General features: G+C 40.2%; 1 protein-coding gene across 4 annotated transcripts in view; it reads left to right on the top strand.

The window, feature by feature from the left end:
• Positions 1-568: 568 nt before the first annotated feature.
• Positions 569-15683, top strand: part of rbms3 (RNA binding motif, single stranded interacting protein) — a 192575-nt gene continuing 177460 nt past the window's right edge. For all 4 annotated transcript variants that reach the window (XM_087787709.1, XM_087787708.1, XM_087787707.1 and 1 more), the window contains exon 1: positions 569-1721. In XM_087787709.1, the coding sequence (XP_087643835.1) occupies positions 1647-1721 (75 nt within the window). In that variant the 5' untranslated portion in view covers positions 569-1646. The remainder of the gene's footprint in view (positions 1722-15683) is intronic.

Raw genomic sequence — 15683 nt, 5'->3', positions numbered from 1 at the left:
GTTTTTGTAATGTGCACATTTATCAGCAAACCTTATTTTTACTATTCGTTTTTAATTTACACAACGTGAGTTTCAGGGGTGAATTTGAAATTTCCGCGAGTCCTTGAATGCAACCAAGGGCGCGGCTTAAGCTTATTTTCTAATGTAAATATCTTAATTAAACGAGAGTTTTGTGCAAAAAGAAACACACTGGTGAGTATAATAGAGGTCCTTGAACAATTTAAGAGACACTTCAATTTGCACATTATGTACCCTTTAACCGATTCTCGCATCCCCTGGAAACAAAACACAAAATGTTCCTTGTGAAATGATACAATTATAACTAAAACTGACTTAGAACTAAATCATGTATTTATCTCCTCATATCTATTGTATTATGTATTATTATGAAGTTATGATTTGAACTGAAACTGTGCTCCAGTGGTGTACTTGCAGGATATTTGTCGATTAGCAGGTGGCAAACTTTGACCTCAAGCGAAAGTTCAATTACATCTGAGAAAACTTTTCTCTTGTTCCGGAAGCAGAGAGACTTTTTTTAATAACCTGCAAACGTTCTCTCGGAGTGCTGTCTCAGGCAGCAGCTCCAAGTGCAGCCAGTAGGGGGAATCGACTGCCGCTGCTGTTGCCATCCTGCTCCTCCACTCTCCTCCTCTTCCCGGCGTTCCACCGGGTTGTGGAAAACGCTGCAGCCCACTGGTCTGTGTCTGGATCCCTGGCGCACGGGGGCTGCTCTGGACCCTCCCACCAGCTGGGCCGAGGAAGGAGGAGGCGGCGAGTTCCGCTCGCAGCCACGGACGAGCCCCCCTCGCAGTGTAGGGACGGAAAGAGAGAGCGTGAGCACACGAGAGAAAGAGAGAGAGAGAAAGAGAGAGAGCAAGTGTGTGTGACAGAGGAGGAGAACAAGGCTGCTTAGAGCCAAGGAAGAAATAAGGAGCACATTTTCCAAGAGCAGGAAGCGGGAGGATCGCAGACGAGGGACTCTTGCTCTCTTGGCCACAGTGTTTGGATCCACTTCACCAGTGGACTGAAGCCTCGGATCTACCCAATATGTGCCACGACCTCTGAACCAACTGGAATAACTAGTCAGTGCGAGACTCTTCCAGGCGGGACTGCTTCGGCTCAAGTGTTTCTGCCACAAGGTGCATCTCTCGGCAACCGGTACCAAGGATATCCCCCCCCCGTCTGTCACCGCCAGGAGTGTGTGTGTGAGGGAGAGTGTGTTTCCAAGAGACAGATTAAAGCTCCCGCACCAGACCAGAGGAAAAAAAAAACAGGCTGAGAGGGAAAGTGAAGCTGCACATCCTTTCCTGTTTTCCTTTGCCATCCCTTCTCCTCCTCCTGTCCCCCGGACGACTCGAGCGGTTGCCACCTGCACCCTCCTCTCATCCTCTACCTCACCAAGTTGAAAATCCACTTTCAGCGGCTGAACCTCCTTTTTTTTTTGTGGGAATATTTTTCATTTGAGAGAGACTTCTTGCGAGATTCCCCCCCGATCATCTTGTTCCCAGCGGTTGACAGATCCTGGAGGACCGGCCGGCGGCAACAAAGTCAAGACCATCCTCGCTCTGCTTCTGTCCCGTGTGTAGCTCCTTGGCTCCCACCCTCGTGTCACCATTCCCTGCCTCAGTGCTAAGGATTCCAGCTACATGGGCAAGCGATTGGAGCAGCAGCCAATGTACCCTCAGTACACCTACTACTACCCCCACTATCTCCAGACCAAGGTATGCTGCTCGACTACTTGTCTCACTTGTCACCCCTTCTCTCCTCCCACCACACTTCCCCTTTAGCCTCTTCCCATCCTCCAGCCGAGAAGGGAGTTGATGGATAGGCGGCCTTGGTTGTGATGGTTTCACATGGCAGGTGGATGGTTGGAGTTTGGGTATCTATATCAGTGTGTGTGTGTGTGTGCATGGATGGTTGTTGGCATGTAGATCTCTATTAGGAACAGCAACTGGAAACATCTACAATATTGTCAGATGTCATAAGACACCAGAGCGCTCGGTCCTCCGAGATACATTGTATCAATTATTATATTGGGATAATAATTTCTTCAAGAAAATGGTAGGTGTTTTGTTTACTCATCATTTATAAATTCAACATTCGAGGATGGGAGGCGTTGACAGTATTATAAAATAGGATCACATGATTAAAACAAGTGTTTTAGGTCTGTTAAATGCGGTTTTAAAGCAATACAGAAGTAAAAGAATCCAACAGAAATGCATTTGACTCCAGGATACCATTACTCTACAGAGCGATTATGCACTTGAAATTATAATCGCAATTATTTGATTGATTTTGATACAATTTTTAACCCTTTTAATTGCAAAATACTTCATCACATTTTATTATACATAAAAGAAAAATAATGCAAAAAGCTTTATCACATTTTATTTTGAGTAAAAGAAAAAAAAACTGTTTACTAGTATAATAACCAACTGAATAAATATGACATCAAGCGTGATTACAAAGTGAAGCGTTCACAGCATCATCTTTATTTTTGCTTTTCTCACCAGAACATGATTACTTATTGAACTTTGCTCTGATACTCACTAGTTATTATAGCTAGTTTAATGAAGTATGATTCATGTTGTCGCCCCCTGGTGGATGGCTGACTACAGATATCAATGAGTTTTGTCTTAAGGTGTACTTGATAGCTAATACATCAGTTTCCTCTATTATATAATACTTCAAAGTTATATTTTCCTTGTCTTAACCTCTAGTGTTGACTCTAGTTTAGACAATAATATTAAAATAAATGTTTTCTTTCAACTAGTTTAGGTGAAACAAAGCCTTGCAATGTCTTCTTTTGTTCAGTGATTTGCCCATGGTGAAATATTTAAAAACAATATCTTCTGCCGCCTCTTAATCTGAGCATCATTATCTCCAATTAGAGTCGGTATTCACGTCCATTTGTGAGTGTGTTTTGAAGCTGCTGGCTGCAGCAGTAATAAACCTTTGGTTCCATTCATTGTTTAAAATATTCATTTGAAGTGCGGCAATAAAAAAACATTAATAATACGTAAAAAATAAACTTGCTCCTGCGCCTGCAGTTCTTTAACAGATTCAATAATTGTAAAAAGCGTTTACAAGTGACATATTGTTTAATTAGCCAAATGTCAGCCATGTTTTAGAGCCGTAATCAGGCAATAATTATGAAGCTGCTAACTCTCCTCGCTCGCATTCAAGTGGTTCACATGATCCTCGTCTCCCTCCGAGCTGATGTTCGATACGACTGTGACAGGGAGCAGGCACATGGAACGCTGCCTGTGTTTGCTCTGGCTTAAATATGCGCCGGTGCCTCTGGGATCTGCGCCCAGGCCTCGGCCCCTCCACGGCTGCCAGGTTACTGGCTGGGCACACTACCCAGACATCATCAAGAGATTAAAACGGGAGCATTTTGAGGATTAGTCTATTTGTTTCTCCAGCACACGCATGACACTTACACCGGCCATAATTCAATCTACTTAATGAATCTTTTACCTACTTTGGATTGTATTTAAATACAATCGTAATATTCATCTCTCAGCATTACAAACGTGACTGAAGGTTGGTCGCTTTGCTTTAGACCAAAAATATCCAAAACCCTAGAAGACGTTTTTCCTAGTTTACCGTATTTATCGGACTATAATGTGCACCATTATATTATGTAATTAATTGAAAGTTACTTAAGTTACTTATTTCAAACACCAAAATATTATGTACTTGTCATGTATCACACAGTAATACTAGGCGGTACTAGCCTACCAAAAACTGTACTTAAAGATTTTTACTGCAGTGTACCACATAAAATCATCAGTCAAAGGTCAATAAGCTCAAGCAGAAATAATAAATAAGGCGCACTGTCGACCTTTTGAGAATACGAGATTTAAACTGCACATTATAGTCTGAGAAAAAAAATAATTAAAGGCCTCGTTCATGTGTCTAAAAATGTAATAGTCAATTAGCTTTGGCTTTAAAATTAAGCATAGTGGTCATAGGTCAGCAGGGATTTGGGTCGGGTGGACTGTTTCAGGTAAAAGCAGTGGGCACACAAGAGGAAGAGGAACCCCAATAAAAAAAACAAAATTCCAATTTTTAAATCGAACGAAAGAGATAGATTCCAAAAAATGTTAGCTCCTTTTGTGAACTGTTAAGAGGGAAAGACCCTTGGTAAAGGATGGATCAATTTCCATTGAATTCCTACCATATTTAAATCATATTGAATAAAAAAGATTTCAGTTCCTTAAAGCAATTTCTATTTTTTGCCTCCATATGCAGTAATTCAGGTTATTGTTGTTAGGTCTCGATGTCGTCTTTAAGTGACTTCATATCTTTAAATGTGTCACAGATCGATAAACAGAAGATTACGGAAGGAAAACTGTCATTAATGTAAGATATCCCTTAGTGAGAGCAGAAGAAAGCAAAAACACCATGACCGATCTTTGCTGAGCTCAATCATGGGTCAGTGCACTTCGAGGGAAGATGGACCTGCTCCCAGCCCGAGCTGGCACTTCTCTTGCTCTCCCTCTGATTTATAGTTTAATACATTTGTGCTGCTGCCATATGGCTTCCCTCCTCTCTGCAACCCCCTCCCTCCCCCAGCTCGCCTCTATTCCTACATTTTGCGTCTTGTCCCCGAGTTGCTCATCTCCAGGGCCGGCCCACCCTCTCTTTCCACCCTCCTCTTTCTACTCAAGTTGTTTCATCTTTCTCCCTCAAATGGCATCCTGTCCGAGACCACCACCCAGTCCACCTTGCCTACGTTCGCCTCCCTTCCAAGGTCAGCGCTGACCTGATCTTGAGGCTGTCAGCGATTAATTTATCCTTGAATGAGCCACAAGGGTCTGGTGTCATGCAAACAAGAACAGCGCAGGGAGCAAAGGGGTGAAGAATGCATTTCCGTTTTGAAATCTGCAGCCAACTTTCATGTTGGCGGAGAACATGCAGCGTATGTTTACACCAAATATATATTTATTCACAAAGGCTAATGGAAGCATTTCAAATGACGAATAGCTCTACAGCAGAGATGAAGAACTTCCTACTTTTTTGTATCTATTTAAAAGCACTGTTGTTAAAAAATAAAATAAAATACTAACCCTACATCTGCCCATCCTATTATAGATGAAAGGTTGTCTCACCCTGAGAATAGTCATGCTTTTTTAGATTTAGTCTTACATGAAAATATTGTTACTTTTGTCAGATTTTCAATCCTACTTTTTTACTAAATCGTTTAATCATGAACTTTTCTTGATTAAAACAATTCATGTTTTTTTTTCCATCATCCACATGTGTTTGACACTAAGTGGGCAAAATAAAATCTAAAATGTATAACAAAAAGTTGCGACATAAACAGTAGTCTTTTTTTTCGATGCTCCACTTCGTTCTTGTTGCGATTCATTTTGTATCTAAAATACAAACATTCAACATGTGTTTGAAACAGTAAGTCACAGTGAGCTCACTTTTCATCAGAACTTGCCTGGTAAACTTCCTCATGCATGAAGACTCACACAATTAGACCCAAAATAATAATGATAGAACATAAGTTGGAAAAGTTGTTGGACAAGTTTTGTGCTCATTCTTTAAGCATCAGGACTATTTTAAAACTAAATGATACTTAAATAAAGAGCAAGACCATCTATCCATCCTTCCATCCATTCATATATCTTCTACTTCTGGTTTGGGCTCTGGAGAAACACAATGCAAAACCTGGTTGAGTAAACTCCCCTGAGCCATCAAAGACCCTTCTGAGGGTGAAGCGCTGGTCCACTGTCCTCTACAGGTATGACTATAGTATCGTCCTCTGCTGTCCTCCACCCCTGTTAATAATTAACAACACATTCTATAAAGTTTATAGCAGGTTCTGAAACAATATTTGTAGTGAAAACTATTTTCAAATGATTTTTATTATCAGAAAAAGCAGAAACCTGGTCATTAATGAGACAACCTCCGATTCTCATTAGTGATCACTTCAACGGTGTTTTTGCCGGCTCACAAAACATTTCTGCTTTTGTGTTTCCCCTCGTCTGTTTTTCTACCTTTCAAAGACAATTCTTTCACAAGTTCAGATGCCATCAATACATTTGTTGGAGGCTCTAAATTCCTTTGCGATACAATTACAAAATATGTCTGTTTTCCGAAGCATCAAGAGGAGATAAGAGAACCTCTGGTGCAGCAAGGATACCTTTTTTTTGTTGTATTCTCTGTGTGGTAATTTAATGGAGTCGTCTGATGCTGCTCAGCAGATTAGAATGTGAAAGTCAGAACGAGATGAAACAATAACATTTGGCTTTCTATTGATTAGTTCAGTGGGGCGTAGCATGTGCTTCTCTTTAGCTGACTTATTGATTCTTGAAAAGAGGATTTGTTTGTGTGTTCATGTGCATGGTGTCCCTGGAGAAGAAAGCTTGAGTGCTTTTAATTCTCTATTTTTCACCCTTTCGTTTGCTGATATTCTCTCTTTATCGGCCTCTATGATGGTCTCCCAGCTTTACGGTCAACATCCATGATGGATGGGCAATTTTCCTTACAAATGAGATGACATCACATTCGATGTCTTGCTCTCAACCCTGCCCTGGCCCTCTGAGTTGTTAGAACACGGAGATCAATTATGGTTTTGCATGATGGTGCTTAGGAAGGAACATGGTTTTGAACATCTCGGTGTTATTCAAGTCACAGGCAGTTTTCTACAAAAACGAATCCTATTAAAACGTCAGGATTACAAACACCGGACTCATACTCAAAGCAGTCGCGGGGTGAAGTTATTTTGGTCGCATGATAAATGTTACTGATGCCAATGGTTTAGAGCAGTCATGTGAAAAGCAGGTGCTACATTTTTTTTGTCGATGTCAAGGATTGTTTAGGCAGGAAATCAGTGTCCTGCCTAAATCACCAAAAAATAAAGGTCAAGCCGATTTATGTTTGAGACTGGAACGGACTGGTGATCAAGAGTGCTGGGCACCGCATGGCGGGCTTATATTTGGCTCGGTGAAATCAGAACATTGTATCAATTAAATCCGGCGATCATTGCAACAGCAGATCAATCTGTTTTAATTAACAGCTGGTTGATCCAATGACATATTTTTGAGCGCAGACCATTGGTGACAGTTTTAACTAGGGGATGGCTGATCCAATCACAGACTCCTGGGGCTGTAGTTTCAAAAGATTGTAGATGTAAATGGATATAAAAAGCTGTATTATTAATAATAATAATAATTCATTATATGTAAGCCATCGTTTTGCATCGAAAGTCCATACACTCGGTTTAGTGTCACTTGGAATCTGTTTGAATTGTTCTCTTTCTATTTGGATGATCCTTAAAACCTCAGGAGAAATCTGGGTCAGAAGAAGCCAACATGTGGTGAAGATGGAGAGAAGAATCGACATCCTGTTCTCAGAGGTTTCGTAGATTTCTAAGACACATGGACGGAAAATAAAACTACAAGCTAAAGTCACGGATTTGCACCCTCAATCACAACTGCTCCTATTTTTGATAATCAAGTAAAATAATTTACTGAATTGTGCAGGATCAAATGTTAACCCTTTGCCATTTCCAGTTTAACTTTGCCCTTTCTATCGGACAGAATAACCAGATATACGTCTCTTGACATGCAGGAACATGAAGAAGCCGCATTAACGGATACTTAAGAGCCATATCGTGTATCAACCGCCTCCCGAATTCCTCCTGCATGAAGATAGTGTTTGCATTAAGGCTTTCCACAGCCTCTTGTCAGTCAAACGTTGCTAACAAAACACACACATCCCATAACAAGTGCTTTACCATGAGCTCTGTCAACATTGATGCAAAGACTTTCAGAAGAAGGAAAAAAAATGGAAGCTGCACTCCTTATTTTATTTAATAAGCTCAGTAATACACCAGGGATTATAAATGTAACACAAGTTACGACGAGTGTTTTCATTCCAAGGCACTTTTTACAAGTACAAAAGGTGTGTGTGTGTGTGTGTGTGTGTGTGTGTTTGTGAGTTTGAAAGGAACGTGAGAGATCTTTCAATTACTCACTGGAGTTTGAAGTCACGGGAAGTGAAGTGTGTGAGAAGAATTGCGAGAGACTGTGTACTTGGCAAATTGAAGGTCTGAAAATCAAGTCACATTTTGTTTTTCACAATAGACTTGCGTTGAAGTGTCCGTCAGTTAGAGTGACAACTTACAAAGAAAATGCTCAGTCACTGTCACGCGCTGTGAAAAAGAGACGCTACCTGGTAAAAATGGGAAAGCTGAGTTAGCGTTTGACTGTGAAGATTAAGCAGTAAAGAGGTGAATTACAAACCATAGGTGTTAGTGGAAACGACGTTGGTAAATAAAGAGGTTTTTCCTTTTGGCTCAGCTCTTGCTTCACCACGAAGACATTATGACGGTTGTCGGTGATGATGGTTCTCGGACCACATGCAGCTGCAAATAGCAGGCTAGCAATGGGGCTCCATGGAGCGCCTGTCACTGACCACGCACACGCCGACGGAACCTGAAGTCAATGTTTACCCATACATAAATGCATGCTTTGTGACCGTCGGTGGAAATAGGCTTGTCATAAATTATAATGTGTGAGCAGCTTTTAAAACATGTCCAATGATGAATTGAGTCTCATGTTGGCAGCAGCTAGTTTAGCCAGGAAGTAGCCATTCAACGAATCCATTTCTTTCGAGGTTGAATGTGTTACGGCTGTCAACAATTATACAGAGACTAACAATGAGAGTAAAAGGGATGTTGAAGGAATTTGATGGGAATGTTTGCGCAGACACAGATATAATTAAGATAGATTGAGCATCCAGGAATAACAACATTAAAAAAATGACTCTTCCTTTTTTTAACAGAACATTTGTTAAATAAACATTTTGTTAAGTCGTGTGCAGTAAATATAAGTATTTTGGCCACTTGTGTGAATGAAACAACATTTAAATCTAAATTCTTAAGTCAGTAAAATAGCTGACAATTATCTTACTTTCATTTTTTCATTTAGACTTATAATCAACATTAAGGGACACTAACCACACTTAAACCTTGTATTATCTAAGGGTCAAGGTGACCCGAAAACAAATGTCATTGTTTTATCCTTTTTGTTGTCTCTGGGTCAAGGTGAACGACCTCCATCACTGCATATGTATTTCTGGAAGCCAGTCAAGGTGACCTTAAGACCACATAACATCCATTTTAATGAAAAGAAAATGTTGTAAACGTCAGCAAAAGACAGCAGCTACCAAATTAAAAGTTGAACATTGACAAATCTGTTTACATATTTAGAATAAAGTGTTCATTTTTATTTGTAGTAGAAAGGAGGGGTAGCAACTTTTGCTGATCAGTTATAATCAACCATCTTATTGATTGTGATTTTAAATATTATTTTTAAAAAATCGTACTTTCCTCGAAGTCTAATTTTATTTGAAGATCCTTTTTTTATTATTATCACCTCAACAATATTTACACTAAACATTGAAGAAAATTGAACATGAAGTGTATTCATTCACTCAATTTCTTTAAAATAACCAAAAAAATCCAAGGTGGTGTATGCGGACGAGGATTTCTTAATGAGGTGAGTGATGAGGAGACCCTGAGGGTAGAAGTCTGAGCTGGCAGTGAAGGATGTCTGGCAGCAAATCACATGCTTAAAAAGGGGAAAGAGCGTTTACTGCATCTCAGGAGAGACGGACAAGCTGTCGGTAAAAGCCCGGCTTTTGTTTTGACTGTGTAACTGAAGCTGGTGGTGTCCAGTGCATCTGCTCGTCTGCCTTTGGCATGTGGACTCACATGAGGAACGCTCAGGTTGCTTGTGAGCGGTCAGGAGAGAGGGGAGGTGGGAGGAGGTGGCGGCTCGGCTTGGCAGCGCTCACCGACTCAGACTCATCCGCTGTAATTGCTCCTGCATTTTTAACGAGCGGCTGCTGCGTGCACTTTGAGGAGCAGCTCACCAGAGGATCTCTGGCTCTTCCTGCTTCCTGGTGGAGCGCATCTGACAATGACGGCCCTTTTATTTGTATTCATGTCAACATGGATGTGGATTTATTGTTTTCTTAATCATTGTGTGTGTGTGCAAAACCACCAAAAACATTTATTCACCGGTGAGATCATAGAGCAGTGAACAAAATAGTAGGGGTGAGCTGATGAAGCTTCATGAAGCAGTTGTTTAGGGGTCAGTAGGTGGCGCCATCAGTTTAAAAATGTGAAACTTCATTAGAACAGGTGATCAAAACAAAGGAAAATAGGGCAGAGACCGCCATCTAGTGGACTCTAAATATAATGACACTGCTTCATGAAGCTTCACTTGACCATCACTAGCCTAAAATCCTGCTTGAACGTCATTTGTCACTTATTCTTGTGGATGCTCTTCGGCCCTCCATTTAACATCCAGGTATAGGATGAGTGTGGCCCGAGCAAGGGACTTTGTATGTTATAAAAATGGAGTAAAAACCACCTCTTTATTAAATTACATTTTGTATAGCTTTGATTATCAACTCAAAGCAACAATATGTAACATATTAACGTTAAAAAAATATTCTTCACTACATAACTTTGTCTGGAGCATCTCAGAGAGTTTGTGTCATGTGACCACCAATCTTCTTCACAGTAGTGGGTCAGGGAAAGTAAAATTTTCTTCTCAGTGATAGCTGCAGTTTATATACTCTTTAGTTTTATTGTCCCAGTTTTAATCTCATATCATTCGACTTTGCCCTTTTACCTCGTCAATTTGTTGCTAATGTCTCAGAGAAGTGGAAATGTATCTGAATATGTGTGTGTGTATGCATGTGTGTGTGTGTATGACAAACAAGGAATTGAAGAGCTTGCTGGTACAATATTACTCGGTTGATTTTTGAGTTTTTGTAAATGTCTATACATCTATAGAAATATTGAAAGTCTGTTTAATATCAAACACTTCTGACTGTAAAGAAAATGCATTTCCTGACCTTTCTTTCATCCCTTGGATAATGCCATACGTTTCTTTCAGCCTTTTGTTTTTTTATCAACTTGGAAACTGTCCAACAATGAACTCCTTTCATCAACTGAAATGACCTCCACAACTATATCTCCATGCAAATTGTTTTATTTATTCTCTGATCACTAAAGATCCTGGCCTCGGCTCCAGGGTTCAATGGCTCGCTGCAACATTTACTCTGCACAGCTGTATTAGTTGTGGCAAGGCTAATGAAAACACAGTGTCGTGTGTAGCTGGAAAACAGCTCAGGAAGAGGCCAATTCTGCCATGAATGAGGATAAGCAAATAGGCATGAGGGTTTGAATAGCTGCCAGGGCTGTCAGATTCCCCTTCTCACCCGACCACAATGAGCTCCTATACAAATAAGGATATGTGCACCAATTTAGCGCGGCAGATGAACCCTGGCGAAGCCTTGTTGAGCAAGTGGAGGATTACTCTGCGCAAACAAGCCTTTCTGCTGGCTTTATTTGAGTTAAATGACTCATGCCGCCCTCTTAGATTTTGCCCGAATGGTTTCTTATGGCAGACCCCTCCGCCGCTCCAGCCGCTTCGGAGGCCAGAGCGAGCCTGCATTAGTCAGAGTGTGGAAAAACACTGAGTGGGACAGGTAGGCGGCATGAATTAGATTACAAGGACACTGAGGCGGCGAGCGAGCAGAACCAGCAGTCACAGACCAGGATTAATAGAAAGGCAGCGATGACGAGAGAACCCTCGGAAACGCCGGGGCAAATTTGAAGGAGAGATTATTCTTCTTCGCCAGTAATTAGTAGCACATAAACAGCCATTGGCAACAGAATTAAAAGGCGACACACTGATATGCAGCCTCCATGTAAGGAGCTGATCCTCCACCTCTTCATGGTAAATCATGTTGCCTTGAAGACACACTCCGGGCGCACATGGAGAGCGAAGGTTTCTGGTATAAACTGTTTAAAACCATGCACCCACACTATTCAAAAATCATGTTAAACCAAGTTCCTGTGTATCAAACCTTTTCCTGTATTTATTTTATGGATAGTAGGATAGTAGTTGTCCTAAAAATGTCATCATCCTTTTTTTAAGAGGAGAAACAGTGGCTCTGCTTTGAGTCTCTCCTAGATGACTGAGTTCCTCCCCTTATCTCTAACAGAGAGTCCAGACAAATACAAGTATTTGAGACGCATTTATCCACCATCTTTCTTTCTATGGGGCACAAAGAACGAGTAGGAAAATAGATGGTAAATGGAGAGCTCTGTTTTTTGGCTCAGCTCTTTCTTCACCAAGGCGGACAACACAGCAATGACAACTCAAGGTGATGAGCTGATGAAGCTTCATGAAGCAGTGTCGCGTTGTTTAGAGGTCAGTAGGTGGCGCCATCAGTTTAGAAATGAAGTTAAGTTTCATTAGAATAGTTGTTCTAAACAAAGTAAAATAGTGCAGAGACCGCCATCTAGTGGTCTTTCCCTCACTTGTGAATAAGAGGAAGATGATGAATTTTCCACCTGGTCCAAGGAAACAATTAATGGGAACATTCATAATCAAAACCTAAAGTGCTCTAAAGTTAACCTGTTTTTAAGTGCCATTCCGCTGTATGAATAAATGCTAATTATTTTAGTGCTGATTATACCAACAAATCCAAAGTTATATTTATTTTCTCTTCATTTCAAAATCAATTCAGGCTTTGCCAGTTTGTTTCTCGGAGTGGTACAAAGTAGTTTATGCATGTAAAAAAAACGGCATTACTCGTCTTAAAATATGCAAGAATTAGGAAACGTTGTACTGTTTATTCATTTCATGAATACTGATGTTTTATCTGCCAACATATTTTGTCTTTGGGCTTTGTAAAAGTGCTTGGAAAGAGTGGCTTTGAAAAACAGTTGCCTGCTTTTTTTCCCACTCTCTGATTAGCTGTTTTGAGTGCCCTGTGGAAGAATTCGATCCATTATTTATCTCCAGCCTTAAAAATAACAGCTGCCTGCTTTTGTATCCGCCATATGTTGTGCATCCTCCAACATATTGAGAAGAAGCCAAAACTTTAGAGCTTTAATAACAAGTCATTAGTATATGTTTCACTCTTTTTTTCTTACTGTTTATGCACTATTATTTTCATCCATGCTTTCATTTCTTTCACTGCTGACAACTGATCATTGTATGTATCGTCTCCAAGCTTGACTTAAAAATATAATACTCTCGGTATTAGCAGTAGATCTGAGACTTTCTGTCCTACAAACAAGAGATAAATAAAGGTAATAATTAATATGTTTTGTTTCTATACCAAAGAAAATGTTAGCGATAAACCATTTTCCTGATCAACTAAGTACAACAGCAACAGTACAAGAGTCCAAAACTATTATCAACATTTTATTTTAAAAAAATATTATTTTCAAGTCATTTTGCAACAGACTTGAATATAAACAAAGTTCATTTTGTCTTAAAAATGGCCACAACAAGGACATGATAGCATTGTGATAGAGATGCAGCACACAAGCTGAATAAGTTCGGACCATCTACGTGTTTCCTTGTGGTCCTGCCGTTGTTGATAGTATCCGCGCTAATGGATAAATATTTGCCATCATTCCTCAGTGTATCGTGAGTGCGATCATGACGATGAATTCCACCCCTAGTTCGACGCGTTGCACACACTACCTGGTGGTCCCGCCATTTAAAGAAAAACAGGCTTGAAGGTAAATATGACAAGATCATATTAAAAAAAATGCCCATATCTGTGAAAAAACAGATAATAGAGCCCACTACGTTGTGACTCAAGCTTCACTGGGCGATTAACCGTGCTGGCAGTTTGCCCTGAATTTTCAGCTGCTGTAACGCCACAGGAGCCGTCAGGGGGAGCATAGCAAAGAGGGTCACATTAGGATTCAGCAGATAAAGCAATAAACCCTTGTTGAAGCTGCAGTCTCCACCATTCACAGAAGATTCTGTGTCCTCAGCACTTTGTTACGGCAATTAATCACTAGGTTGACACGACGACACCATTCAGCAAACACTGGATAAACTGGATATTCCCAAACTCAGCGCTGGGGTAATCTGTAATCTGCAAATTCTGAGTTAGAAAAATGATGTGATGTTTCATTAGAACAGTTGTTCAAAACAAAGGAAAACACTGCTGAGACCGCCATCTAGTGGACTCTGAGAATAATGACACTGCTTCATGAAGCTTCATCTGACCATCACTAATAAAGGATTCATATAAATCGTATTTATTAGGGATATAAACCGATTATTTGATTCAATTCTGATTTTCCAGTCAGGTGTAAATTTAAAATTGATCCTTGATTTAATTGATTCTGGTTCCATTCTATGTAAATTATAATGCTGCGTATGGTAGCCAATGAGAGTAAGAGGTGGGGAAGATGTTAATTTTTTCATGAATCTTTAAATAATACTATCAATACTTGGATACATTTATTTCTTACGGTTGTCTCTAGAACTCATCTAAGATCAGCAAAATATAATGCAGTAAATACATACCAATATAAGGTGCTACAGCCTCATAAGAATAAGGTTGAGGGTCCCAATCCATGTTGAGGGTTTAGGACTAGACTACAATTCAAGCAAACACAGACACGTTATATATCTTCAGCTGGTCGTGAAAGTTCTTTCTGAATAATGCATGGTATTAAAAAACGCTGCCAAAACTCTGGTTTTCATTTACTTCTTTTATTGCGCCAACATGTTTTGACTGATTTATGTAGGAGCACATCTACAGCAAATAATTGTGTCTCCGAATGCAACCACATGACCGTCTGATTTCACACTCAGTATGTAAAAGAATCACCTCAATAATATCCCCTTTAAATCTGTTACACACACTTTTAGAACCCCAGAATCCAGTGGCGGACATTATCATCTGCTTATGTGCAAGGGAGAGAGGAAATAGGAGAGACATTTATGGTTGACGATGAGAGGGGCTGTCTGTGAAGAAGGGTGGGAGTGCTGGCTGAGTTCACCGAGTTCACTGGAAGAGAGTGACACACGGTTCACCTTGCCGTTGTTTCCACCTCTTTTTAAGTCCTCGCTGCTTTGAATAATTTATCACATATAATTCATCTCTGCACCTCAAGATGTCATCCACGCACACACACACGGACAATTAGCACCGTCCACACACACACACACACACACAGGCTTGGTTAGGGGGTTGAGTCGGGTTCGTGGACTGGTGCAGTGAGTGAGCCCGCTGGAATCTAAACACAGGGGAACCTGATCGGCTTTTCTAGTGCCAAACACATGAGGTCAACCTGAGTGACTGATCCTGCCAGCTTCCCTCCATCTCACTGCTGTCAGATTTCATCTTCTAGGAAATCAACTCCAAATTTTGTTTTGTGTGGTGGCATTATTAATGAGTTTGTTTAGATGCTTGCTACAAACAAAACTTTCTATTTCTTTTTTTAAAGCAGCCTTCATTTTTGATGTAATTGATTAAACAGAGGAACATTATTCCATTCCATGATGCGAATAAGGGTGAAGCAAAAACTCCAATTATTACAACTTAATTGAAATTATTGGTCAAACTTACTTCAGTTAAAGTGGGGTTCCAGATTTCAATATTATGAGACAATAATAAAACACTGTTTAGTCAAAGGATATGTTTGCCTTTTTGTTAACAAGTTATGCTGATAAATACACCCATTAAGTTAATTGCTTTTACTGGGGTATTTTTCACTACAATATTCAAAAGCTAAACTGAATAAATTCACATTTAAAATAACTGGAAATGAAAATATTGTCTCCCAGGAAGTAGAACATTCAGGTACCTCTGCGACCTTTCAA

The sequence above is a fragment of the Callionymus lyra genome, chromosome 3 (genome assembly GCF_982586985.1).
Source record: "Callionymus lyra chromosome 3, fCalLyr1.hap1.1, whole genome shotgun sequence".
Lineage (NCBI taxonomy): Eukaryota > Metazoa > Chordata > Actinopteri > Syngnathiformes > Callionymidae > Callionymus > Callionymus lyra.
This window is presented reverse-complemented; position numbering and strand designations above follow the sequence as displayed.